At 43.2% G+C, this 23,215-nt stretch overlaps 2 protein-coding genes across 6 annotated transcripts in view; one reads left to right on the top strand and one right to left on the bottom strand.

Annotated features, from left to right (window-relative positions):
• The window catches only part of Prorp (protein only RNase P catalytic subunit), an 89,224-nt gene extending 76,665 nt beyond the window's left edge, over positions 1–12,559 (bottom strand). The window contains exons 1-3 of one of the 4 annotated variants that reach the window (XM_087552671.1): positions 12,483–12,559; positions 8,470–8,517; positions 5,267–5,399 (exon numbers count right to left, since the gene is read on the bottom strand). In XM_087552671.1, the coding sequence (XP_087408797.1) occupies positions 5,267–5,317 (51 nt within the window). In that variant the 5' untranslated portion in view covers positions 5,318–5,399; positions 8,470–8,517; positions 12,483–12,559. 4 annotated transcript variants of the gene reach the window in all.
• A 23-nt stretch (positions 12,560–12,582) lies between these two features.
• Ppp2r3c (protein phosphatase 2, regulatory subunit B'', gamma) overlaps positions 12,583–23,215 on the top strand; it is a 23,769-nt gene continuing 13,136 nt past the window's right edge. Inside the window, exons 1-7 of one of the 2 annotated variants that reach the window (NM_001014196.1) lie at positions 12,634–12,660; positions 13,011–13,212; positions 16,926–17,053; positions 17,436–17,540; positions 18,094–18,206; positions 21,622–21,719; positions 22,959–23,029. In NM_001014196.1, coding sequence (NP_001014218.1) covers positions 13,155–13,212; positions 16,926–17,053; positions 17,436–17,540; positions 18,094–18,206; positions 21,622–21,719; positions 22,959–23,029 — 573 coding nt within the window. In that variant the 5' untranslated portion in view covers positions 12,634–12,660; positions 13,011–13,154. Of the gene's footprint in view, positions 12,661–13,010; positions 13,213–16,925; positions 17,054–17,435; positions 17,541–18,093; positions 18,207–21,621; positions 21,720–22,958; positions 23,030–23,215 lie in introns of both variants that reach the window. The other variant, XM_087553835.1, reaches the window with a different exon arrangement.

Genomic DNA, 23,215 nt, shown 5'->3' with positions numbered 1-23,215 from the left:
CAGATAAGAGAGCATCCACAACAGCCTGCACTTCAGCTCCAGGGGATGGATGCCCTCTTCTGTCATCTGTGGGCCCAGCAGTCACAAACGCACAACACCCCAGCTCTACCACACCCAGACATACAAGTAAGCAGAAATAAAACCTTCCCTCCTACGTGTTTCCCCATCGATCCCCACCATGTTCTAACTGAACCTACTACTCTACTCTTCCATCTCTGGATGAGCTCAGGCATTCTTAGGATTGAGTTTATTCTTGGGGATGGCACCCCAAAACCTCCAATATTAACTCTCCTCTCAAAGCTCGACCCAAGTGCTCATCTTTTCCGAGCACTAAAACTCAGTACAGAAAGTAAAGTATCATCTTGTCCTGTCACTCCAGAGGGAGGGGAAGAAGATAAGTAAGAGTCACCCATCCCGGGACCCACTTCGGACTTTGCACATCCTTCTACCTTCTTTCCTAGACACTGTAAACAAACCAAACACAGGGCTGTCCCCGAAGAGGCCCCCAAAGCACAGCAGCGCCTTAGACACCCTGACCAAGCAGCTCTTTCCTCATTTAGGCTGGAGCGCCCAGAAGCCCCTGCCTTGCTTCTGGTATTTCAATCTTATCCCTATCAACTCCTCCTGTACAGACAGCAAGCACAGGACAGACCACGGACACTGAGGCCTTCTCTTCCCACTGCTCCTTGAGCTCATGACTTGTTCTCTCCTTCCTTCCACTGAGATCTCTGATACTCACCTGTATCACAGGTTGGCATAGGATTTTTATAAAGGCTCGAATGGTAAATATGTCAGCTCTGCAGGCCTCATGGTCTTATGGTTCCTACTCGATTCTTCAGGACAAACACGGCTGCAAGTAGTACTAAATAAATGAATGTGTCTGCGTTCCAACGAATTTTTATCTACAGAAACAAAGAGCAGGCCAATCTGCTCTGTGACCCACAGTTTACTGACCCTCGATCTACATCATTCTACACCTCTTCTTCTTTGCTATGCACTATTCCAGACACCAGCGTACTGACCAAGAATGTGGTTACCCGACTCAGTTCTCATCCCCAACCCAAGGGGCAAAGCAAAATGCTGGCACATGGCAAGTATTTCATGTGGCTATAATTATCAGACAGGGGGAGGGCCATGTGTGGCCATGTCTTTAAGCCCAGTGCTCAGGAGGCAGAGGCAGGCAGATTTCTATGAGTTCAAGACCAGCCTGGTCTATATAGCAAGTTGAGGTCTCCAAGGGCTACACAGTAATGTTTTTTCATTTGTTTGTCAAAGCAGGGCTTCCCTGTGTAATCCTGGCTGTCCTGGAGCTCTGTAGATCAGACTGGCCTCAAACTCAGAGATCCACCTGCCTCTGCCTCTGCCTCTGCCTCTAGAATGGCAAGATTAAAGGTATGAGTTACCACACCTGGCAGATGCTCTGTCTTAAGAAAGAGACTTTGGAAAGAGGGCAGGCTGACGGAAGGAAGGAAAGATACAGATTATTAAAGAGAACTAGCAGCAGAATGCAATGGTACGGCCCTTGCCTGACATGCAGGATGCCCAGGGTTTAATCCCTAGACCTGGGAACATATGAAAATAAACCTTCATGGACACTCACAGCATCTGTGTACGAGCTGCTGGCCCTCACTGCAGGCTTTAAGGTGATCTGTGTGACCCTACTTGGCTTTTGTCAGCATCTGAACTCCACACATTCTAGAATCCAACTCAAGGCAACACTGATGGAAATCTGATTGCCACCCTCTGCCCTTTAAGCTTGCTCTTCAAGGAGCTCCCGTCCCTCTCCTCTCTCTCTCCAAGTCCACGAGCTCCCAACCACCATTTCCTTGTTAAACTCAGTGTCATTTACCACCCCTCAGCTCTTTCTTTCCTGCAACTGTACCAGACTAGCAAACACTCAGCAAATTCACCGTCTTTTCTGTTCCTACAGCTAGATGGTCTAGGACTTTGCAACAGCTTGCTGAGAGAGATCATGTCATTAGTATCGTGCCCTCAAGCCTCGGCTGGGGCACCGGAGCCATCCTCTGATTCATGGTTTCACAAAGAGCCCAAACTTCCAGGGCTTTAAGTCTTCCCGTTCCCTCAGGCCACCATCATTTTTCTTCCCTTTAAATGAACAATTTGCTTCCTGCACTTCAGCGAACTAGCGGTCTGAACAAAAGCACTAAGTTCTTTATCTCATCTGTCCACTCGACCAACTCATCACCTTTAATTCCTCCCTCTGGGCTCGGAACGAGTTGGTTTCCCGGCTATTCAGCAGAAGTGCTTCAGACCCACTCCTGCCTTGCCTATCCCGCAGAAATTAAATCCCGAATCAATACAGCCATGTGCCCTAACAGCTACTCTTATCCTGGGCTTCCGGACGTTGAAATGCTAGTGTCCGTGTGACGTTGTTGGATTTTGTGACTCTAACGGGATGAGAAGTGCATGCCATACATGAAGTTAAATGAAGGCTCAAGGAATAAAAGCTGCGGCCTCATCCAACACTCATGGTTGCTCGACTGATTGGAACTCCAATGATTACGGAAAGTAAGAATGCTGAAGCCCAGGCAGTTCTCTGGGGCTATATTAAGCCTCTAAATGGTCATTTGCCCCTAACTTCTGTGTGTGACCTAACATCCTTGTGACCATTAGGTAAATACTTTTGGAAACAAACACTTAGCTTCCACCAGCCCAAAGGTTAAGGATGTCATCAGGGTATCTGAAGCCTATAACAGAGATCTCCCTCCCCACTTTGTCATAGCCTGCCGATGTGATATTGCCACCATATAGTTTTTCTAAGTATCTTGACTTATGACTTTGTTTTTGTTCCTACAAAAGTAAAATGAAACTGTCACCACATTGAAACATGGAATTTGGGGTAACTGAATCTACATTCTGGGCCACAGCCACTTGATTTCAGAGTAAACTATAATGCTCCCCTTTAAGATGACAGCCGCATTTGTTTTCATTGACAGTAATTGTTAAATTGGTAGCTATTATTTTTTTAATAGTGCAAGTATTTTTTAATACTACAATAGTATTTTTTAATACTACAAGAGATAGGACGCAAGGGGAAAAGATGCTAATAAAGAACCAAGGAAAAAATTGTCCCCAACACCTATGATTAGAATCAGCTGCTCTGTGAGTTGGGCTAATTAAATACATCAAATCCTTTTGCTATTTGCAGCACTGTCTATAATCTGGAGCTAACAGTATCCAAGGGGAAGATTTCAGTTGAGTTCAAATCAGCACAGAAAAATGAACAACTCTTCCTTCTATTCACTTAGAATAAGTATTTAAAATGAATCCCAGCACTATGGAACCATAGGTAGTGTTAAACCAAAAAACCCAATGAGAGGAGCTCCACAGCTGAGGCAGGAGTACCTTAGGGGGAGTGGGGTAGGGATGAACAGGTGCCAAAAGAGACGGGAACTGGCTTGAGGGGCTCCCACTAGCCAAGTCAGAGAAAATCAACAGAATGATAGCTATAGGTTCTAACACACACACACACACACACACACACACACACACACACACACACACACACACACACACGGGGGAGGGAATGAAAGAGTTCTTATGTATTTGGACTAGTGACAAAGATAGAAAGAGAGAAAACATTTCATACAACAAAACGTTAGTTACTAGATGTGGAATGGGGACAAAAGTGCCTTTACAATGTCAAAAAGTAGTGATCATTTCCATGATGCTAAAAACATTGGGTAAAAGGTTACTAGGTAATGTGCTGTCAGCATGGTCTCAGGATGCTACCTCACAGGTTTCTTATTAACCAGAAAGGGAGAAAGGCAGGCAGATTTCTGTAAGTTCGAGGCCAGCCTGATCTACAAAGTGAGTTCCAGGGCAGCCAGAGAGACATAGTGAGACCCTGTCTCACAAAACAAAACAAACAAACAAATAAGAATCTGCTGAAAGAAAACAGTACTCAGAGAAAAAAAGTAAGCACCCAACTGTGGGACAGTAAACCATGTCAGGAAGCTTGGTGGGTCGAGCAGGTTGAGACCTCGGAAATTCACACCTGAGACGGCAGGCACCTCCCTGCTCCCTGCCAAATTCCTGGCCTGGAACATGTGCCACACATAAGGAAACGTGAGGTCACGTAGGCCCAGAACAGAGTGCTCCATGGTAATGAGGTACCTAGAGGCTCTGGGGGCTTAGCCAATAAGCTTCCCTTCCCAGACATTCCTCCCTGCAAAAGGTATTTAATCTTGGGATCACCCTGAGAAGGTGGTACAGTATGCATCCATTTTCCATGATGAACAATCCATAAACAGTTTAGAGCCATGGACTGTCTCCATCATCAAGATTCTCCATGGGGAGCACGGAGGGCGTCTTCGACTACTGAACTACAGCCTAAGCCTCCCACAGAAGGCCTTTCTGTGCCTCCAGCTACAACTGCAGCCAAGCTAAGGACAATCACCACCCCCTCCAGTTAGATGCTGTCCTCAGCCTGCTCCCCTGAAGGCCAGCACCCACCTAGTGGTGGCTCTTGATAAGCACGACCAAGCTCCCCATGTTTCACCTCCCAAGCAGCTGTGCCCTGTAACAGGATCCACACCCAACTTTGAACACTGAAATTATGATTAGATAGAATTAGACTGACTTCAATAGACTGTAATAGACTCGATTACTCTACAAAACTCTCAAATTAATCTATGGAAGACACAATTATAACCATGGGGTAAACCTATCCTACTGCTTGTTTTCGTGAATGGTGTTTTGGTTTTGCAGGGGCAGGGTGGGTGTGTGCAGACTGCGCGTGCTCATGTAAGTACATGTAGAGGCTGGAGAAAAGCCTCTGGAGCCTCCCTTCCTCACTCTCCACTTTGTATCTTGAGGCAGGCCCTCTTACTGAACCTTGGGATCCCTATTTCAGCTGGACTGACTGAGACGGACCAACAAGCCCTCACAATCCTCCTGCCTCCATGCCCTCCCCACACCCAGGCCCAGGAGTCACATGCACCGGTCACCATGTCTGGACTTTACACGAGTGTTAGGCATCTATTTACGTCAGGTCCTTGAGCTGGCACAGCTAGCACTTCACCCACTAAGCCACCCTCCTAGGCCTCATGAATAGTTCTAATGACACAGTCACAGTCAGTCATTTCTACACCATCCACTGCTGTTTTAACTTCAATGAAACTACTGCAAGAGACTATGGCTCACAGAGCCCCAGATATTTGGCCTTTGGCTTTCACAAGAAAAGAATTGTTGTGCTCCACTCCAGACAAGCAATCTAAGAGCACAGTTGCACCATTAGACTCACCTGAGGTGTCGTCTTCTTGTACTGGTCGCCACCATCAATCACATCTCTCATGATTGTTTCCTTGAGAAATTCATACTCTTCTGGACTCAGATGGATAGACTCTATGGCTCTGCCACAGCTTGAACACTGGCCACTGTAATTGCAAAGCTTTGTATTAAATAATGTAGGATGATGTCATACAGGTGAAGGCAGGTACAAGACAGAACGAGGCCTGTCTTTGGACGAGAAGGGAGGATGAGCAGGAGAAAAGTTTGAGAGAGGAGGAACTGGAACCAGAGGAAGGAGAAGCAGTGGAGAGAACATAGAAGTGAATGTTCTGATTCCTCTCTGCACATTTACAGGCTGTTATGAATATTCTTAAGGGATGGATGTGTACAGGGCTTTGTATGTCTAGATGAGCAAATTATATCTTATCAATTGGATCAGAGGTTATTGTGTTGTGTGTTCTTTCATGTGGCGATTTAAGTTTAAGAGAGTGTGTGGTGGCTAGATGTGCTAGCCCACCATGAAATTGGGATGTGTATGTTTAGCATGGTGGCAACCTGCCTTGGGAACTAGATGGGTAAAGAGATTGTTGCCAGGCTCAGAGAGAAGCAGTGTGATATGGGATGGAGCAAAGTGGGTGAGATGCTTTGCTGACTGAGATGAAGACATCCAACAGACGTCTTGGGGCACTGTGGTGCCAGACCTAGTGCAGGGTAAAAGACAGCATTTTTTTATAATTTTACAGCAACAAAATAATGTCTTAGAAATGTCATTTTTTTCCTAAAATGAGTAATTCCAAGGCACAAGGAAATACCATATATATCATATATATATATATATATAATAAATGACATATATATACATACCTTTATAATCACATTTATTTGATTTTTTTTTTGTAAACCTAAAGATATCACCTATCAGTATGCCAGAAAACCCAAAAGAGAGGATCACTAGGCATGTAGATGAAAAACACAAATGTTTTTCTACTAAGGCATTTTGTGTGTGTGTGTGTGTGTGTGTGTGTGTGTGTGTGTGTATGTATGTATGCTTTACACTCTTAGAAGAGTGCTTCAAAAAACAGGGGCTTCAAAAAAACGGCTCAGTGGTAAGGGTGTCTGTGGTTTAGTTGCAGATTGGTTCTAATGTTATTTGTGTTAATTCGGCTCCCAAAATTACATGGGAACCCCCCCAAGCCCCACCCCCCACCCCAGTCAGTCAGCTTATGAGACACTGAGGGTCCCTGCCTCTGGTTGGCTTTGATTGGTGAAATAAAGTTGCCATCGGCCAATAGCTTGGCAGTGAGAGACTGGCCCACTCTACCCTGATTGGGTCTGGGGTAGCAGAAATGAAATATAAATCTTAGAGGGGTTGGGGATTTAGCTCAGTGGTAGAGCGCTTGCCTAGCAAGCGCAAGGCCCTGGGTTTGGTCCCCAGCTCCGAAAAAAAGAAAAAAAAATATATAAATCTTAGAAAGTAATAACTCAAGAATATTGGAGGGGAGAGTCTCTTAGCCGCCATTGAGCTGCTTAGGGAATATTTAAAAATAAGGCTGTGTGTGCGTGTGTGCACACGTGTGTGCGTTCGTGTGTGTGTGCGTTTGTATGTGTGTGCGTTCGTGTGTGTGCGTGTGTGTGTTTGTGTGTGCGTTCATGTGTGCGTTCGTGTGTGTGCACACGTGTGTGTGGGGGTGAGTGCTCGTCTTTCATTCTTGACTCCACACCAACTGGGCAGGTGTAGAGGCAGCACGGACCCGTGAAGGAGTTCAGCGTGGATTTATGTATTACCGCTACAGTGATCAAGCCTGACAGCCTGATTTCAACCCCAGTGATGGACATGGTCGGAGGAGAGAACCAACTTCCTGAAAGCTGTCCACTGACCTTCACACTGAATAAAGCAAAAGTAAATAATAAAGTAAAAGCTTTTTTCTTCCTTCCTTCCTTCCTTCCTTCCTTCCTTCCTCCCTTCCTTCCTTCCTTCCTTCCTTCCTTCTTTCCTTTCTTCCTTCATTTCTTTTTTCTTTTCTTTCTTTTTTAAAGAAAAAGTCTAGGGCTTTCTCTCCTTCAGCCTTTGTCTTGCTTGTTCATGATGCCAACTGAGGTTGTTAATACAATGAACAAACTGACAGGGCAGGAGTGAAATATTCTGCTGGATTTTTTTTCCGTTTTAGATGGGGGAATATCACACCACATGGCTGTAAGGTTCCCAACAATTTTCCCAGCTCTGTCATAGTTAGCATCCGACAACTCCAGAACAGCCAATGAGGGCCTGTGTTTACCCCTCCTCCCAGCACAGTCAGAGCTCTCCAGAGTATCAGTCACAATGGTATCACACACACCACTGTGGTGACAGGGAAAGATGGCAGGAGTCAGGTGAAACTTTCATAGTAATTCCTAGAATACAACTGGGTCTGCAATCTAGGGGCAAGCATCTTTAAGGTGTAACACAAACTCAGAGTATCAACAGGAAAAACGTTCTGAGCATTCCAAAGTCTCGGTCACATGACTGCAATCCCAACATTTGGACGGTTAAGGCTTTTTATATGTTTGAAGCAGCCTGGGCTACATGATCAAGACTCTCAAAACAACAACAGAGATGGTCCCCCTCCCCCACAGGAAATTTAATTATAAATTCTTGATTAAACTATTCTTAAGATGCTCTTAAACATTTTTTTTTTTAAAATCACTCAAAGCGCTCTTCCCCTTTGAAGTATTTTTGGGGGGAAGTGCGTAAGGGGAGAATCTATTGTTGTTTTGATTTTTTAAGACAGGGTTTCTCCTTTCAGGGCTGGCCTCAAACTCACAGATATCTGCCTGATGCCTTCTGAGTGCTGGGATTAGAGTTGTACACCACGTGCTCGCTTCGGCAGCACATATACTAAAAAAGAGTTGTATACCACTTCACACAACCACCACCACTACCTGGCTTTAAGATTTATTTTTTTTATTGTGTGTTTGTGTGAGTGTGTATGGGTATGTGTGTGTGAGTGTGTATGGGTACAGGCAGAGGCCAGAAAAGGTCAGAAGATGCCCTGAAACCAGAATTACAGGCAGTTGTGAGCCACCAGAGTGCTGGGAACTGAACCACACATGTCCTATGGAAGAACAAGACAGCTCTGAACCTCTGTGTCATCTCTCCAGCCCTTTTGATTTTAAAGTCAATGCCATTGGAATGTACTCTACCAGAATCAAACATTAGAGACAAGTAACGGTCTTTACCTTTTCTGAATTGTGGTGAACTGTCCTTTCCATTGTCTTCCAGGAATGCTACACAAAAGATTACAAAACCAAATTATCCACAAGTTAAAAATTCCTGCTGAACCTAACAGACAAACCCTGTCTCAAAAACCAAAAACAGTAACAAGAAAGCCCCAAACTAAACAAAAAAAACAACCCCCACACATACAATTATCCCTATTTCCAAACCCAATTTTCCCCCATCAGTTCTTTTTTTTTTGTTTTTGTTGTTGTTGTTGTTTTTTTTTTTTTTTTTTTTTTTTGGTTCTTTTTTTCGGAGCTGGGGACCGAACCCAGGGCCTTGCGCTTCCTAGGTAAGCGCTCTACCACTGAACTAAATCCCCAGCCCCGTTGTTGTTGTTTTTTAATGAGTTGTTAAAAAGATGCAGCCTATTCTAACAGGATAAATTTTTTTTTTTTGCAATACCTTTTTTTTTTTTTTTTCGGAGCTGGGGACCAAACCCAGGGCCTTGTGCTTGCTAGGCAAGCGCTCTACCACTGAGCTAAATCCCCAGCCCCCAGGATAAATATTTTTAACCATTTCACTTTGAGTTAATGAAGGCTCACAAATGAGCAACACTCCTCATTGAAGAAAACAAAAAGCTGTTGTCGACAAGCGATAGCTCACACACACAAACAAAAAAACTGTGTAAAAATAACTAACTGTTCCCATACTTTCAGAGTTACTTTAAAATGGGATGATATGCACATGATCTTGCTGCAACTCGACACACAGACCGTAATACATGTAGTCCAGAGACAACGATTCAGCTCAGGAGGTGCCAACTCCAGACAGCGCAGCACTATAATCCGTTAGCGTAACTGCTTTTACTCAGTATTTCCTTCTAGACTGAGATACAGACTAGAAAAAATGCTCCCTAATTAATTTGTATTGTTTACAAGAAAAATTTTATAATTAATTTATATTAGAATTTACAAGTATATTCTCAAATCATACTTGCTGCCTTCCCCCAGCATTGCCTCAAAATGGGCATGAAGTAAAAGTTGTTTAAAAATGCCTTAATTTTCAACTTCATGCAGACTAAATAAAGATGACCAAAACAAAAGCTTAAACAATGAAAGGATATTTCACAGAAAAGTTCTTATACAAAAAACACATAAGAAAAAGGGCCACTAGGTGACATTTTAATTTACAAATTGGCATCATTTTGGTCGACAGAGAATTGCGACACATGTTTTCCTAAATTCTAAAATTCTACTCCAAAACCAGTGTCTTGAAACAAAACGAAACCTGAACCCTTTGGCATTGGAAGATTTGTCTGGGACTCCTCTTCTTTTGATAGTAAGTACGAAAAGATAATTAGACACGACTGCTACCTGAAAGTTCTGTAAACACGCTATATGATAAAAAGAGAGAAAATAAAATAAGGGTCAAGAAATGAGGCTCAAAGACTGAAGCAGCCCGGTAGTGGTGGCATACACCTTTAATCCTAGCACTTAGGAGGCAGAGGCAGGCGGATCTCTGTGAGTTCGAGGCTAGCCTGGTCTACAAACCATGTCCAGGACAGCCAGGGTTACACAGAGAAACCCTGTCTCGGAAATATTCACGCATGCCACACACACATGCAGACATAGACTGAAGCAGTAGACATTTATGTGGTTAATAACATGAGTCAAAGCAAAGGAGAGTTGGGGGGTGAGGGGTGAGGTGGGAATAGCCAAACAAGACAAGACTCAAAATAAAATGGAAGGATGGTTCTCTATTTAATGCTTGAGTATCGGAACTGATCAGGAACTGCATCATCCACTCCAATCACTGTAACTGAGGAAACACAGGACTACAGCCTACCTACTGCACATATTTCAGTAGCCACCTTTGAAAATAAGAATATGATCATCCAGTAAAGTACTTGGTGCACAAGCAAGATCTGAGCTCAGATTCCCCAGAACCCACGCCTAAGCCTGGCAGAGCAGCCTGACCCTGTAACCCTAGCAGTAAGGGTGTGAAGACAGGCAGATGCAACCTGCGAGTCTAGACAAAATGCTAAGCCCCAGGTTCAGTGAGAGACTCTTGTCTCAAAAGTAAGATGGAATTTGACTGAAAAAATAAAAAACAAAAAGAAAAAGAAACCTTAAGTCAACCTCTATTGTTGGCACATGCTGTGCCCACACACAGATACAAACCCTTTACTTGCTATAATGTTGCTTGTTGTTCATGCTAGACGCCTCAGAAAATATAGTTCTAAAATGAAGAGATCTGTTTATATAAAAACAGAAGGTGCTATATAATTTCCTTTTACGTGACAAGTAGAGAGTAGTACAAATTTACTACTACTTTCTTAGAAGAATATTTTGTTTTAAAGGAGAAACAACTCTTATCTCAAGACAGAAAAAGGCATAAGTTGAATAAAACGAGTCTTAGCAACTAATAAACAAAACACAGACCACATATACAAAATCAAAGTTACCTTTCAAACCACGTCTTTATACTGTGAGCAAATGACTCTCCAGGATACAGCTGATTATTCCTTAGATACAAAAGAATGTCCAGGAGTTGGTTTGAATACTGATCATCATTCATGTCTTTGCCATGATCAAAGAAGGCTTTTAAAGTTTCCAACAGAGGGATGAGATTATGACCTACCAACTCCTGATACAAACTCCAAGCCACGTTCACATCTTGATGAAGGAGGGCTCCTTGTATACAGTCACCATAGTTCTTTTTGGAAGGGACCATGACTTTTTTAATATCTTCTAACAGCAACAAGGCCTCTCTCCATCTGTCTGAGTGGATTAATCCCCGGATGAGAAGGGTGTAACCCCCAGATTCTAAACTCTTGTACTTGGCTTTCATTATTTCGTAGACATCAATAACTTCTGACGTCTGCTTATGAAAGACACAGAGATATAAATACTTGACGAGTAAATTATACCCCACGATACCATTGTTCTTTGCTGCTACCCAAGCCAGGAGAGACTTGGCCACATCGACTGAACTGCAGCTGCGTGTCATCTGTGAAATGACGAAGTCTTCGAAACTGGCCTTTCCTTTGAAATCTTCTTTAAGTTTATCCCACTCTTCGGAATTCAAAGGTTTAGTTGGGAGTTGGACAGTGCTTTTCACAGGCAAGGTGTGACCTTGATTCTGAGGGTTACCACTTAGGTGGGACCTCTTCTTAGCCTCTCCAGCAGCAAAATAATGAGGACCAGAAGAAGCTTGTTTATTGCTGTCATTTCCTTTCTTGAGTGTTCTAGCTTTAGTAACCAGTAGATTGAGTATTTTGCTATTTGGAGGGGTGGTAGGTTTAACAGAAAACCATCTCTGTTGGTTCCCGATGACACAGTGAACCCCGAGAAAGAAAGAGGCAGAAGAGGTCGCAGGGCCTAGTTCAAAATAAGGGTTGCTCTTCCAAAGTTTCAGAAAGCTCCGAAAACCAGACAAATAGAAAGTCATTCTGCTGTGAGTTGAATGAGACAACTTCTAAAAACAGCTTCACTCCACTATGTAAAATTAAGGTATTGAGGGCTGAAGACAGTGGAAGCCCAGTTCTTGAATTTTTTTTTTTTTTTTTTTGTTTCTCCCTTATAAACAAGCCAAGATTATATGTTTGGAGCGATTTAATGTGAAGGAAAGCACAAGAGTTCTATTCATTAAATAACAATCCAAGGACATCCAACACTAGTAGCAATCCCTAAACCAGAAGACGGAACGGAAATCCTGAGGTGCCTGTTACCTTCCAATTTTCGAATCTGAAGAAAAAGCACATGGACCTCCCAGTTTAACTCCTGCGGATTACTACGGTCCTGAAGAGGGGCGGGATATCACGGGAGCGAGAACACGAAAATAAATAAAATCAGTCAGGAACCACCAACCGTAGTTCCAGCAGCAGCAAGAAAAGCCAGTCTAGGGTTCCTTGCTTTTCACAACTCTCTCCAGGACGCAAAACTCTTCAGAGAAGGGGGTGGGAATCAAGGAAATGCAGCATAAACATCACAGAGAAGGAAGTGAGGTTGAGAAAGAGTTCAGACTTAACTGTACGGACTGCTGACAAACGAAGTTCACTTCATGAAACAACACACCACGCTACTCAAGCTTAAAGCAACCATAAATGCGGCGAAAACTACAATTCCCACAAGGCACCGCGCTGAACGAGCCGCTGGGGCCTGAATGGCTGGAATTCAGGCGTTCTGTTGAGTATGGCGAAGATAAAGGTAATTTTGAAATTTTTAGTATCCAAGAGGGCTGGGTACAGCTTCGGAAGCGTCTATTACATCTTGGGAACTGTTAAGGTTTCCAGAGAGAAAACAAAAATGTGACGAAAATACTTTTCTCAATTAGGAAATGCCAATGGAGTCCTTCACCTGTGGTGCGCACGCGCCAAATGCCCAAACGAAGAAGTCACGCAGATTTCTTCTGGCCTTTAAATATCTGACTTGCTGAGCTGGGACACCCCCTTAAGAAGGATAATTTTTTTCATCTATTTCATGTCTGATTTCGTCCCTGTTAGCGTGATCGCCGTATCTGGAATAGCTACAACATCTTTCCTTTTTTTTCTTTATAGCCAAGGCTTCCGCCCTTGCCCAAGATGGCGTACAGGCATCCTTCTTAACTTCCACTTGTTTTGGTGGCGTCTGACGTTGCAGCTGGTAGTGGGTGGAGCTGTTAACAAACCGCAAATGTAGGGTCCTCTGAGCGGGAGTCAGCCATGGACTGGAAAGACGTGCTTCGTCGGCGGTTAGCGTCGCCCAACTCGGATCCAAAGAGTGAGTTTGAGAGGGACCGCCCTCTAGATAGCCCGCTCTAGGCTAGAAGTGGCGGACCAGGTGAATAGGATAGCGGAGGAAGTGAGAGCCGTACTTTGCGCGTCTGTTAAACTTCCCTGACAAAGGAGTCAGAGTGGAATGTGCTTTCGAGATATACCAAGGGGTGACCCACATTTCTTGGTAAATGACCTGCTAGGAATGAAAGCATAACGGTGGTTCCCATTTTCCACGATCTTAAACTTAGAAACTAGACTTAGGAACCTTGATTCAAACCCTCAATCTTACCAAGACTTGTAATTCATCCTTATAGGTTTTTTCCTCCGTAGGAACAGCGTTTTATCATATAGCCGAGGCTAGACTTGAATTATTTACCCTTTTTGTTCCTGCCTCCCGAGTGCCTGTCCCCTTTTACGCTCACTTTTCACTTAACCCTCCATTTTTAAATTTCATCAATCCGTTTTACATTGCTTGTACCTTGGTCCTTCACACTTGCTTGCCAGTCTTGTTAAATCCTTCCAGTTCCACACCAGCTCCTGGGCAGCTGCAATTGGCTAAAGCAAAACAGAACCTGGCTAGAGAGATGGCTCAGCCAATTAGAGGCTAGACCCAAACCAAAAAGATAACCCAAATCATTGTGCATTGTGAGTTCTATGCTAAAGTATCTGTTTTGGTTGTATCTGCAAGAAGAGCATTTGCTTTTCTACACTTAATTCATCTTCCCAAACCTCCAGTCTGGCTTCTCTGTTGTTCCCCTTAAATTGGTGAGCTAGCTTATTTTTCAACTCTGTATCTCAAAGAGGAAGTAGACGCAGGTTATAAAGGAGAGCCTCAACTGTTGCCAGTTACCATTTCTCTCAGGTCTTAGGTATGTATCCTTACCTCCGACCTTCACCTTTAAAATGAATTGTCACTGAGCACATGGCTTTAATCCCAGCACTTGGGAGGCAGAGGCAGGTAGATCTCTGAGATGGAGACCAGCGTGGTCTACAGAGTTCCTGGACAGCCAGGACTACACAAAGAAACCCTGTCTCTAGAAAAGAGTTGAGTGTAGTTGAGTCCCTCCTGCCCCTCACTAGACTGCATTCTTTCTCATATGGTCACTGGCTTCTCTTCAGTGTTTTCCTCTCATACATTGGTAACTTTGCTTTTTCTCCTCAATCATTTCCATTGCCATTAACAAGTGTGTAATGTATGTGCATGTGCACTGCCTGCTGAGCGAAAATTGAGGACGTGGCCTACACCTGGTTGAGGAGAAGCTTTTGCTGTAGCTACGAGGGCGAGTTCAGACTAGGAGAGTCCCGGCTGAACCGGAGCAGCAGAATAGACTTTAGCATGAGAGGAGAGTGGTGGGAAAGAGCAAGGGGGAGGGGCAAGTGGACCAAGAGAGCACGTGGGTACCAAGAGAGTGAGTGAGGAGCCCACATGCCTGAGTTATACGGGATCAGAAGCTGAAGGAAGCTGAGTCCACTGGGGTGGTTTAGGGTAGGCCGTGAGGTGAGAAAAGCAAGGAGGAGCAAGCTGGGATCCTGCTTCTGCTGATATGTTAGTAGGCACCTCAGTTAGCCATTTGTCCCAGGTTTCTTTGAGACCTGACACCTGCAAAGGCCTGCAGAAGGTACTGGATCCCCTGGAGCAGGAGTTACACTTGGTTGCCATGTGGGTGCTGGAAAACAAACCGGAGCCCTCTACAAGAGCAGCACGTGCTCTTAATCTACTGAGTCATCTCCCCAGTTCCCCTCCAAAGATTGCTGCTTTTCTCTTCACCTTTAATAGGAATACTACAACCGGACAGACCCTGAGTATACAGCAAATTATCTAGATTATGTGGATAATATTAACAGCTCCTTCTTAAGGCTGTAGCCACCAGTGTAGTAGATCCCCTATGCTAAATCTCTTTGCATACCAAAGGCTATATGTTCTTAAGCCCTTTACCTGGATTATCAGGTTTTCTTAATTGTTCTCATTAGTGTATAAAAAAGCTGGTATTTTTCCCAGTTAAGAAACTTTCTTAGGCCAGGTATATACCTGTAATTCCATCACTCCAGAGGCAGAAGCAGGAAAACCAATGCAAGTTATGCTAGTCTGTAAATGGCGAGTTCCAAGTTGGGGCTACAGGTCACACCTTGTCTCAAAAGAAGTAAAGGAAAAACCAAAAAACAACAACAGCTCCCTTGTATGAGTTCCATACTTCTAGCTCTGCCTTGTACTTGTTTCTCTGGTAGCAACACTCAAAGACTTTGTGGTTTAAACTGTGCTTGTCTCTTATTCCTGCTTGTGAAGAATCATGAATGACCTCTACAAAGCTAATTCATTGGTCCTTCTCAACTCCCATTTTATTTGCAAAAATTTGCAGTTTTCTCCAGCAGTACTGAGCCTTACTAAAGAAACTGTGACTTGGTCCAAGGTTAAAGGTTAACATGACAGGGTCAACGGAAATGCTGTGACCTGGGGAAGTGCTCAGGAATCCCTAGAGTCATCTTGGGAAGAAAATGATGCAGAAGAAATAGTGTTGAGAAACTAGGTGGTAGAATTGAAGAGCCCAGTGAGGCTGAAGTGAAACTACAGTCCTGAGGTTCTAATTGATCAGGGGTGTGTGAGCGAGCTTACACCTTCAGAGAGAACCTACAGGAAAGACCTGTAATCTTGCTAGACATGGTAGCTCTCATCTGTAATCCCAGTACTTGGTCGACTGAGACAGCAGGCCATTTGAGCAACAGAGTGAGTAAGATTCTGTTTTAAAAAGAAGACAGAGAAAAACAAACAAACAAACAAAAAAAGAAGACAGAGGCTTGGGAATGTGGAGGTGTAGTTCAATGGTAGATGCCTGTGTGGTGAGCACACTGCCCAGGGTTTGGACCTCAGTAAGTATTATTTCCATGAATGTTCTCCTAAATAAAGAGAAATGGCTCACTGAGAAAGTAACTGTCTGTCACAGCAGGCGGGGGTGATGATAGAGGACGATGGGCACTGAATGTCAGCTTTTTCTTTTTTTTTTTCTTTTTTCTTTTTTTCGGAGCTGGGGACCGAACCCAGGGCCTTGCGCTCACTAGGCAAGCGCTCTACCGCTGAGCTAAATCCCCAACCCCTTTTGTTGTTTTTCTTAATGAGGAACTGTGGTCTTGAGGCTGAGATTTTCATGGTTCAGGGGGCTGTTCCTGTTGCTTCCCCCTCTAGCTACAGCGTCCAGTCCAGGACTCTGCAGTGAGTACTCAGGTGTCTGTGGTGATGTTAGCATTGAGAATTGAAGCCAGTGCTCGGTACAGGAGGAGCTCCGGTGTTCTCATTGTTTCTGTGCTGGGCACTGAACCAGGGCTGCGCACATGCCAGGTAAGCACTGCACCACCGAGCGTCCTCCTGGCAAACACTTTTGATAGGTGAGCTGAAACAGCACGAAGGTCTTTAAAAAGAGACAGTGACTTGAGGAAGGCGAGCGTCACTTGAGCACAAGTTTGGGAGCATACAGATTCTCGTCGTGCTTGTTTATGGTATACAGTTGAGCGGTTTGTGTAGGGAGGCTCTTACAGTGGAAGACAAGCGTATGTTCAGATCAGTATGCTCCGTGTCTAAGCACAGTTGTAAAGGCCTTTCTACCACTGCACATATGTTAACTGGACTCAACGTATAGGCTATCCTAAGTAACACTGACACTTGATCTATGTGCTTTTCTCGATCTATGTGCTTTTCTCGTCTTACTTTTCCATTGTTGTTACTAGGGAAAAAAAGCGAACAAGAATTAAAAGATGAAGAAATGGATTTGTTTACCAAATACTACTCAGAATGGAAAGGAGGTAGAAAAAACACAAATGAATTCTATAAGACCATTCCCCGGTTTTATTACAGGGTAAGTGTGCTGTCTAGGTGGATATTTTTGAGTCTGTAAATGAAATATAATTTCAAAACTGGGACCCAAAGCATATATTTTAAAAATAGAGGATTACATTGAACATTTTATATATTTCACTACAGTTTATTCATCACTATGATAAAGTATTCTGGATCCACTAAAATCTTAAGGTTCAATATAAAGTGATACAAAAAAGAAAAAGTCCTATTCCCCCTTTTTTGACCTATAGGCTCTTCTAGCTTTTATTATAGATGGTAGTGGTAAGTAAAGGGTTAGGTGATGTAGTCTCCAAGCTTGCTTGCTCTGCCCAGACTGTTAAGCTAGTCCTATTTTATTCGATGTGAATGGACATAAGGTGACTTTTCCAATGTGTTTTCAGTTGCCAGCTGAAGATGAAGTCTTACTACAGAAATTAAGAGAGGAATCTAGAGCTGTCTTTCTACAGAGGAAAAGCAGAGAACTCTTAGATAATGAAGAATTACAGGTAGGAGTGGTGTCAGAGTGGTTTAGATGTTACCCATTTACTTCTCCTATGTAAGTCCTGCAGGATGCCATTATGTGTCAGAATCATCCCTGTGGAGTGGCACTCCATACGTGTCTGAAGTGCCAGAGTGTGTACGTGTGAACCAGCACCTGCGTGGCCTGATTTCCAAAGATGGTGCTGTTGTGGTTTTGCTTTTTGAGTCCCCACGCAATCCTAATAAGTAGTCAAGGTTTGGGGGGCACTACAATGTGGTGCTCCGCAGAGGAGGATCCCAGCCCTGCCACGGCATGGCTTTAGGCAGTGGGCTTGATACCTTTATGCTTCACTTCTCACTTGTAAAGCAGAGAGAGCTGCCTACATTAGATAGTTACATGGACTAAAACAGCAATATAAACAAAAATAAAGCTTAAACTTTAGTAGGCACGATGTTATTAGTAGTAGTAGTAATCAAAATACTAGGGCATAAGTTTGTCATAACTTTACTAGACAGGAGTGATGCACTTGTGTTCTGAATCCATTGTTAACTTACCTTCATCTCCCTGATTCTCTTCAGAACTTATGGTTTTTGTTGGATAAACACCAGATACCACCTATGATTGGAGAGGAAGCAATGATCAATTATGAAAATTTTTTGAAGGTTGGTGAAAAGGCTGGACCAAAGTGCAAGTAAGAGTGATGTGATTTAAAGGACTGTGCTGTTGTGTTAGACATTATAAAAAAGACTTATTTATTTTTATTTTCATGAGTACACCGTCGCTGTCTTCAGCACACTAGGAGAGGGCATCAGATCCCATTACAGATGGTTGCGAGCCACCATGTGGTTGCTGGGAATTGGAAGAGCAGTCAGTGCTCTTAACCTCTGAGCCATCTCTCCAGGCCCATGTTAGACATTTTTAAGGCCTCAAATATTGATGGAAGTTGGACTTACCACTTTGACTGACTGGAATGTAATAAAATTACTTATAGTTAAGAAAAAGTTGAAGGTTAGGGAGATGGCTTAGTTAGTTGGATTCCAAGCAATTATGTTGAAGCTAGGTGTGGTAGCATATGTGTGTAACCCCCAGTGTTGGTAGAAGAAACATGGTCAGATATGTAAAGTTTGACTAACCAGCTAGTCAAATTGATGAACCCCAGGTTTAGTGTAGAGAATCTGTCTCAATAAATAGTGTGAGAACATGGAGGGAGACCTCCCATCAAGCTCTGGCTTCTCCATGTGCTCACATGCACAGCAACACAGCAACACAGACACACATGTACCGCCTACACACAGGTGTTGCTGTGGAGTCATTGAACGAATATTACAAAGCTGACTGCGGTAGCGCCTGTGTATAAGCCTAGCACATGAGGCAGGGATGCTGGAGACAATCACGAACTGAAGACCAGCTTGGGCTTTGTAGTGAGAGCCTGTCTGAGAGAGAAGAGGCACAAGGTTAGGCATGACCCCCCCCCCCCCCACACACACACCCCTTAACCCCAGGACTCCTGAGCCTGAGGCATCCAACTTAAAGAAAGGTAATAAACCACACACACACACACACACACACACACACACACACACACACACACACACACACACCTTAACCCCAGGACTCCTGAGCCTGAGGCATCCAACTTAAAGAAAGGTAATAAAACAGCAAGAAAACCAGAACCAGTGTGTGGTGACATGCTCTTGATCCCGGCACTCAGTAGGCAGATGCAGGGGAATCTCTGTGACTTTGAAGCCACCTTCCTGTAGGCTAGTCAGAGCTACTCAGTGAGACTCCCATCACAAAAGTGGGAGGAAGGATGGTAGGGTGTGTGTAGGGCAGGGTAGGGGGAATACCAAATTGGGAATGATGGCATACACCTGTCTTCTAACACTCTAGAGTCTGAGGCAGGAGGATCATAAGTTCAAGGCTAGTTTGTGCTGTGCTGCGCAGCAAGGTCCTATCTCAGAGGAAAGACAGAATAAACAAAATAATGTCGTTTACTGATTCTATGTCTTCATTCCTTTTAAATTCCTTAGCGAAGATTTACTTTTTCCTATTTACAATCTTTTAAATATAAGTAGAAATCTGATTTGCTTACTATAAAGCCAGTTTTAGGGGCACAGGAAGGTTTAGCACACGATAAAATTAAACCCAGCTGTCTAGAGCTGCAGTGAGTAGAAGACAGGGGTCTGCAGCAGAGAGCTGGCCACCTAAGGTAGTGTCTTCACAGCAGATTGGAGATGCATACGCAAGAGCAGGGACTGTGTAATGTACAAACTCCACAGTGGGCTTTTTGCAGGTTGAGTGCTTAATGATAAATATTTACCTGGCCTTTATACCAATCCACATCCACTTAAACACGTAATATTTTCTATTATGTAGTTATAAGACCATGATATTCCTTTTAGAAAAACTCTTTAGTATAGTCTTACAGATAACCCTTTAAATGCTACATATATCCTGGCCAGTGTATTAAACATCACGACCACTATATTAAGTCGTTTACACTCTATCTAATGGCCAAGGGAAACTTATTATAAGATGCTTAGACACCGGTGTGACATACTCAGTAATTGATCCCATAGATAGATTTTCAGTCATGATTTTAGTATGTTTCTTTGTCTGTAGTCTAGACTAGGTATGTTCATTTATGGAACACAGAGCTGCAGCCACCCCAGGAATGTGATGGCTCTTCTGTTGGCGATCACAAGCTCAGATGTGAGCTCTATGTGAACAGACCAGAGCCAGTTCTCATCAAAAGTAATGGTAGTGGTCTTCAGGTAGCTCTAAAGACAGATTCTCAGTCCTTTAAAGAGCAGGAGAAATGGAAGAAAAGAAAAAAAAAGGTTTTTTTTGTTTCTTTTTGGCTTGGTTCAATTTGAATCAGAGTCTAGCTCTAGCCCAGGCTGACCTGAAACTCACTCTGTAGCCCTGGCTGGCTTTAAACATGGTAATTCCAATGCCTTTACCTACTGAGTGCTGGAGTTAGAGCATGCACTTTATTCCAAGCACTGTTCTGTATGCTGAGAGCATCTGCGCACTGCACACACCTTTCCCAGCACTGGAAGGCAGAGGTGGGCAGAGCTCGGTGAGTACAAGATTCTGTCCCAAAAACAACAACAACAAAAAAGGAACTCTGGGTAAGGGAGTGTTTTCTCACTGATCTGACCAATCACATATCCACTTGGAATTTTTCTTTTTTTTTTTTTTTTTTAAGAATTATTTATTTTATGTATGTGAATACAGATGTCTTCAGACTCACCAGAAGAGGGCATCAGATTCCATTGCAGATGGTTGTGAGCCACCATGTGGTTGCTGGGATTTGAACTCAGGACCTGTGGGGAAGCAGTCAGTGCTCTTAACTGCTGAGCCACCTCTCCAGTCCCTCAGCCTACTTTCTTATACAATCCAGGACTGCCAGCCCAAGGGTGGCCCCACTCACCATGGCTGGGCCCTCCTCCATCAATCACACTAATTGAGAAGATGCCTTACAACTGGATCTCATGGAGACATTTCCTCCACTGAGGCTCCTTCCTCTCTGATAACTCTAGCCTTTGTCACACACAGAACCAGCAGTTCACACAGTAGGAGCAGAGCCATTGGAGCTGCTGTGTCCAAATTCTGTCATTACGCAGCAGTATTTGTTCCATATCACCTTTACACACAGAAATAGGCTAGAGTACGGCTCTCATTCCATTATCCCCCATTCCTAAGGTGTGATGGGTAAGGCTCCAGCAACCCTACTGATTTTCCTCCTGCAATTTAGGAGCCCACCTCTGCACAGTGTACCCGAGGGCAGTTTTGCAGAGTGACTGTCTCTTACTGAGGCCAGACCAAGGGGGCTGTCACAACAGGCAGCTAAGCCCCGGCTTCAGCTGGCTACCGCATGCATGCAGCTAGGTCGTTCATTCTCTGAAAAATGTAAAAAAAAAAAAAAAAAAAAAAAAAAAATGCAAGTATTTACAACTTGCTTCAAATGTTGAGCTATGAGAAGTCTTTATAGTCTCTTAGTTTGATTTTTAGTTGTATTAATTCATGTTGTTAGTTAATTCTTATAGACATCATTTTTTACTATGCTGGTAGGCCATTTAATCTTTATTTCCTTTTTTCAGGCAATTTTTTACTGCAAAAGTCTTTGCCAAACTCCTCCATACAGATTCATATGGGAGAGTTTCCATCATGCAATTCTTTAACTACGTCATGCGAAAAGGTGATTGTTGTGTGTATTAGATTGAACTCTTGTCTGGGAACCAAGTAGACCTCGGTCTGTGCTTTTCTGTTACTTCTTCCTTGTCACGTGGCCTTTTCCCCATCCTATTATGGTTTTCCTGAACAACAGACAGAGGTGTGGTTTTTCTGTATTAAATTGAACTCATTATTTATTCAAAAGTCTTGTGTACCCTAAGGAAGGTGGCAAAATAGAAATAGCAGAAACATTCTTCTCCTTTTTCTGATCATACATGTACTCTCCCCAAAGGGCTTTTCCCGGTCAGCTCTGTTCCTCGCTTAAGTTGATGTCTTAACAATGATGTGAGGGGGCAGATTCACAACATGGGGCAGAAAGGTGTACAACACAAGACACGGTGTTGCACAGTCTGTTTTGTAGTTTTTGGTAAAATATTGAGACTCATTAAGCCCGCAGGGCTGGTCTTGATCTTCTGAGATCTTTGCCATCTAAGTAAGGAGCCAGTTGCTATTTGTAAGTGTCCTGAGAGAGGAACAGAGTGAGAGAGAGCTGAACTCATCAATTGACATGTTCCTGCTAGGCCAAGGAACTGCTCTCTCAGTTGGAAACTTGAGCTGTCCGCAGCTGCCCTAGTAGCGTATATCTGTCTGGTGTACTTGATTGAGCAGTAAAATCACTTTAATTCTTTTAAAAAGCAGAGCAAGAATTTTAGTGGGTAGTTTGAAATAATTTCAATTTACTGGTAATTTCATTTCACTAATATATATATGCCTGAAAGAATAGTCTCAAATTCACAACTGTGGTGTTGTTTTCAAGAAGCCTGTATTAAAACATTTTAGAGTTGTTATGAATCTTCTAAGATTATATGGTCTGCAGAATCTTACTGTGTATCGTTGTTAATTAATAGATGGGCTGCAGTAATTAACCTCAGGAGGATACAGACTTCACTGAAGACACAATGTTGTGCTAGCTCTCTTGGACGGAACACCAAGTTTAATGTTTGGAAACCAATATCCCCAGGGCATCAGTTTACTGTAGTTGTAAATGTGGCAGAGTTGTTGAATTGCCATTTCACGACTTTTTTTTTTTTTTTTTTGGCTTAAATGCCTTACAGGGCACTAATTACTTAATGTGTGTGAAATGGGACTTTATGGAGTTCCCGAATTGGTCTACACTTCTAGTCTAGTGCCTTACTCTTTTGTTCATATATGTGCTAAAGAACAGATCTTAGTATTTAAATGTGATTTTCTTGTTTATTGTCAGTTTGGCTACATCAGACAAGAATAGGACTCAGTTTATATGATGTTGCTGGACAAGGATACCTTCGGGAATCGGTGAGTATTGATCTAGATCTAAGAAACAGTATAGATATCAGAATATTAGCATTAATTACCACGGAGTAAGTTGTCATTGTAGGTAAGTCTTACTTTGCTTGATTTTTGTCTTTTTTTTTTAAGATTTATTTATTTATTTATGTATATGAGCACACTGCAGCTGTCTTCAGACACACCAGAAGAGGT

This window comes from Rattus norvegicus, chromosome 6, assembly GCF_021556685.1.
Source record: "Rattus norvegicus strain SHRSP/BbbUtx chromosome 6, alternate assembly SHRSP_T2T, whole genome shotgun sequence".
NCBI classification, from domain to species: domain Eukaryota; kingdom Metazoa; phylum Chordata; class Mammalia; order Rodentia; family Muridae; genus Rattus; species Rattus norvegicus.
Note: the sequence above shows the minus strand (reverse complement) of the source record. Positions and strands in the feature narration are given on the sequence as shown.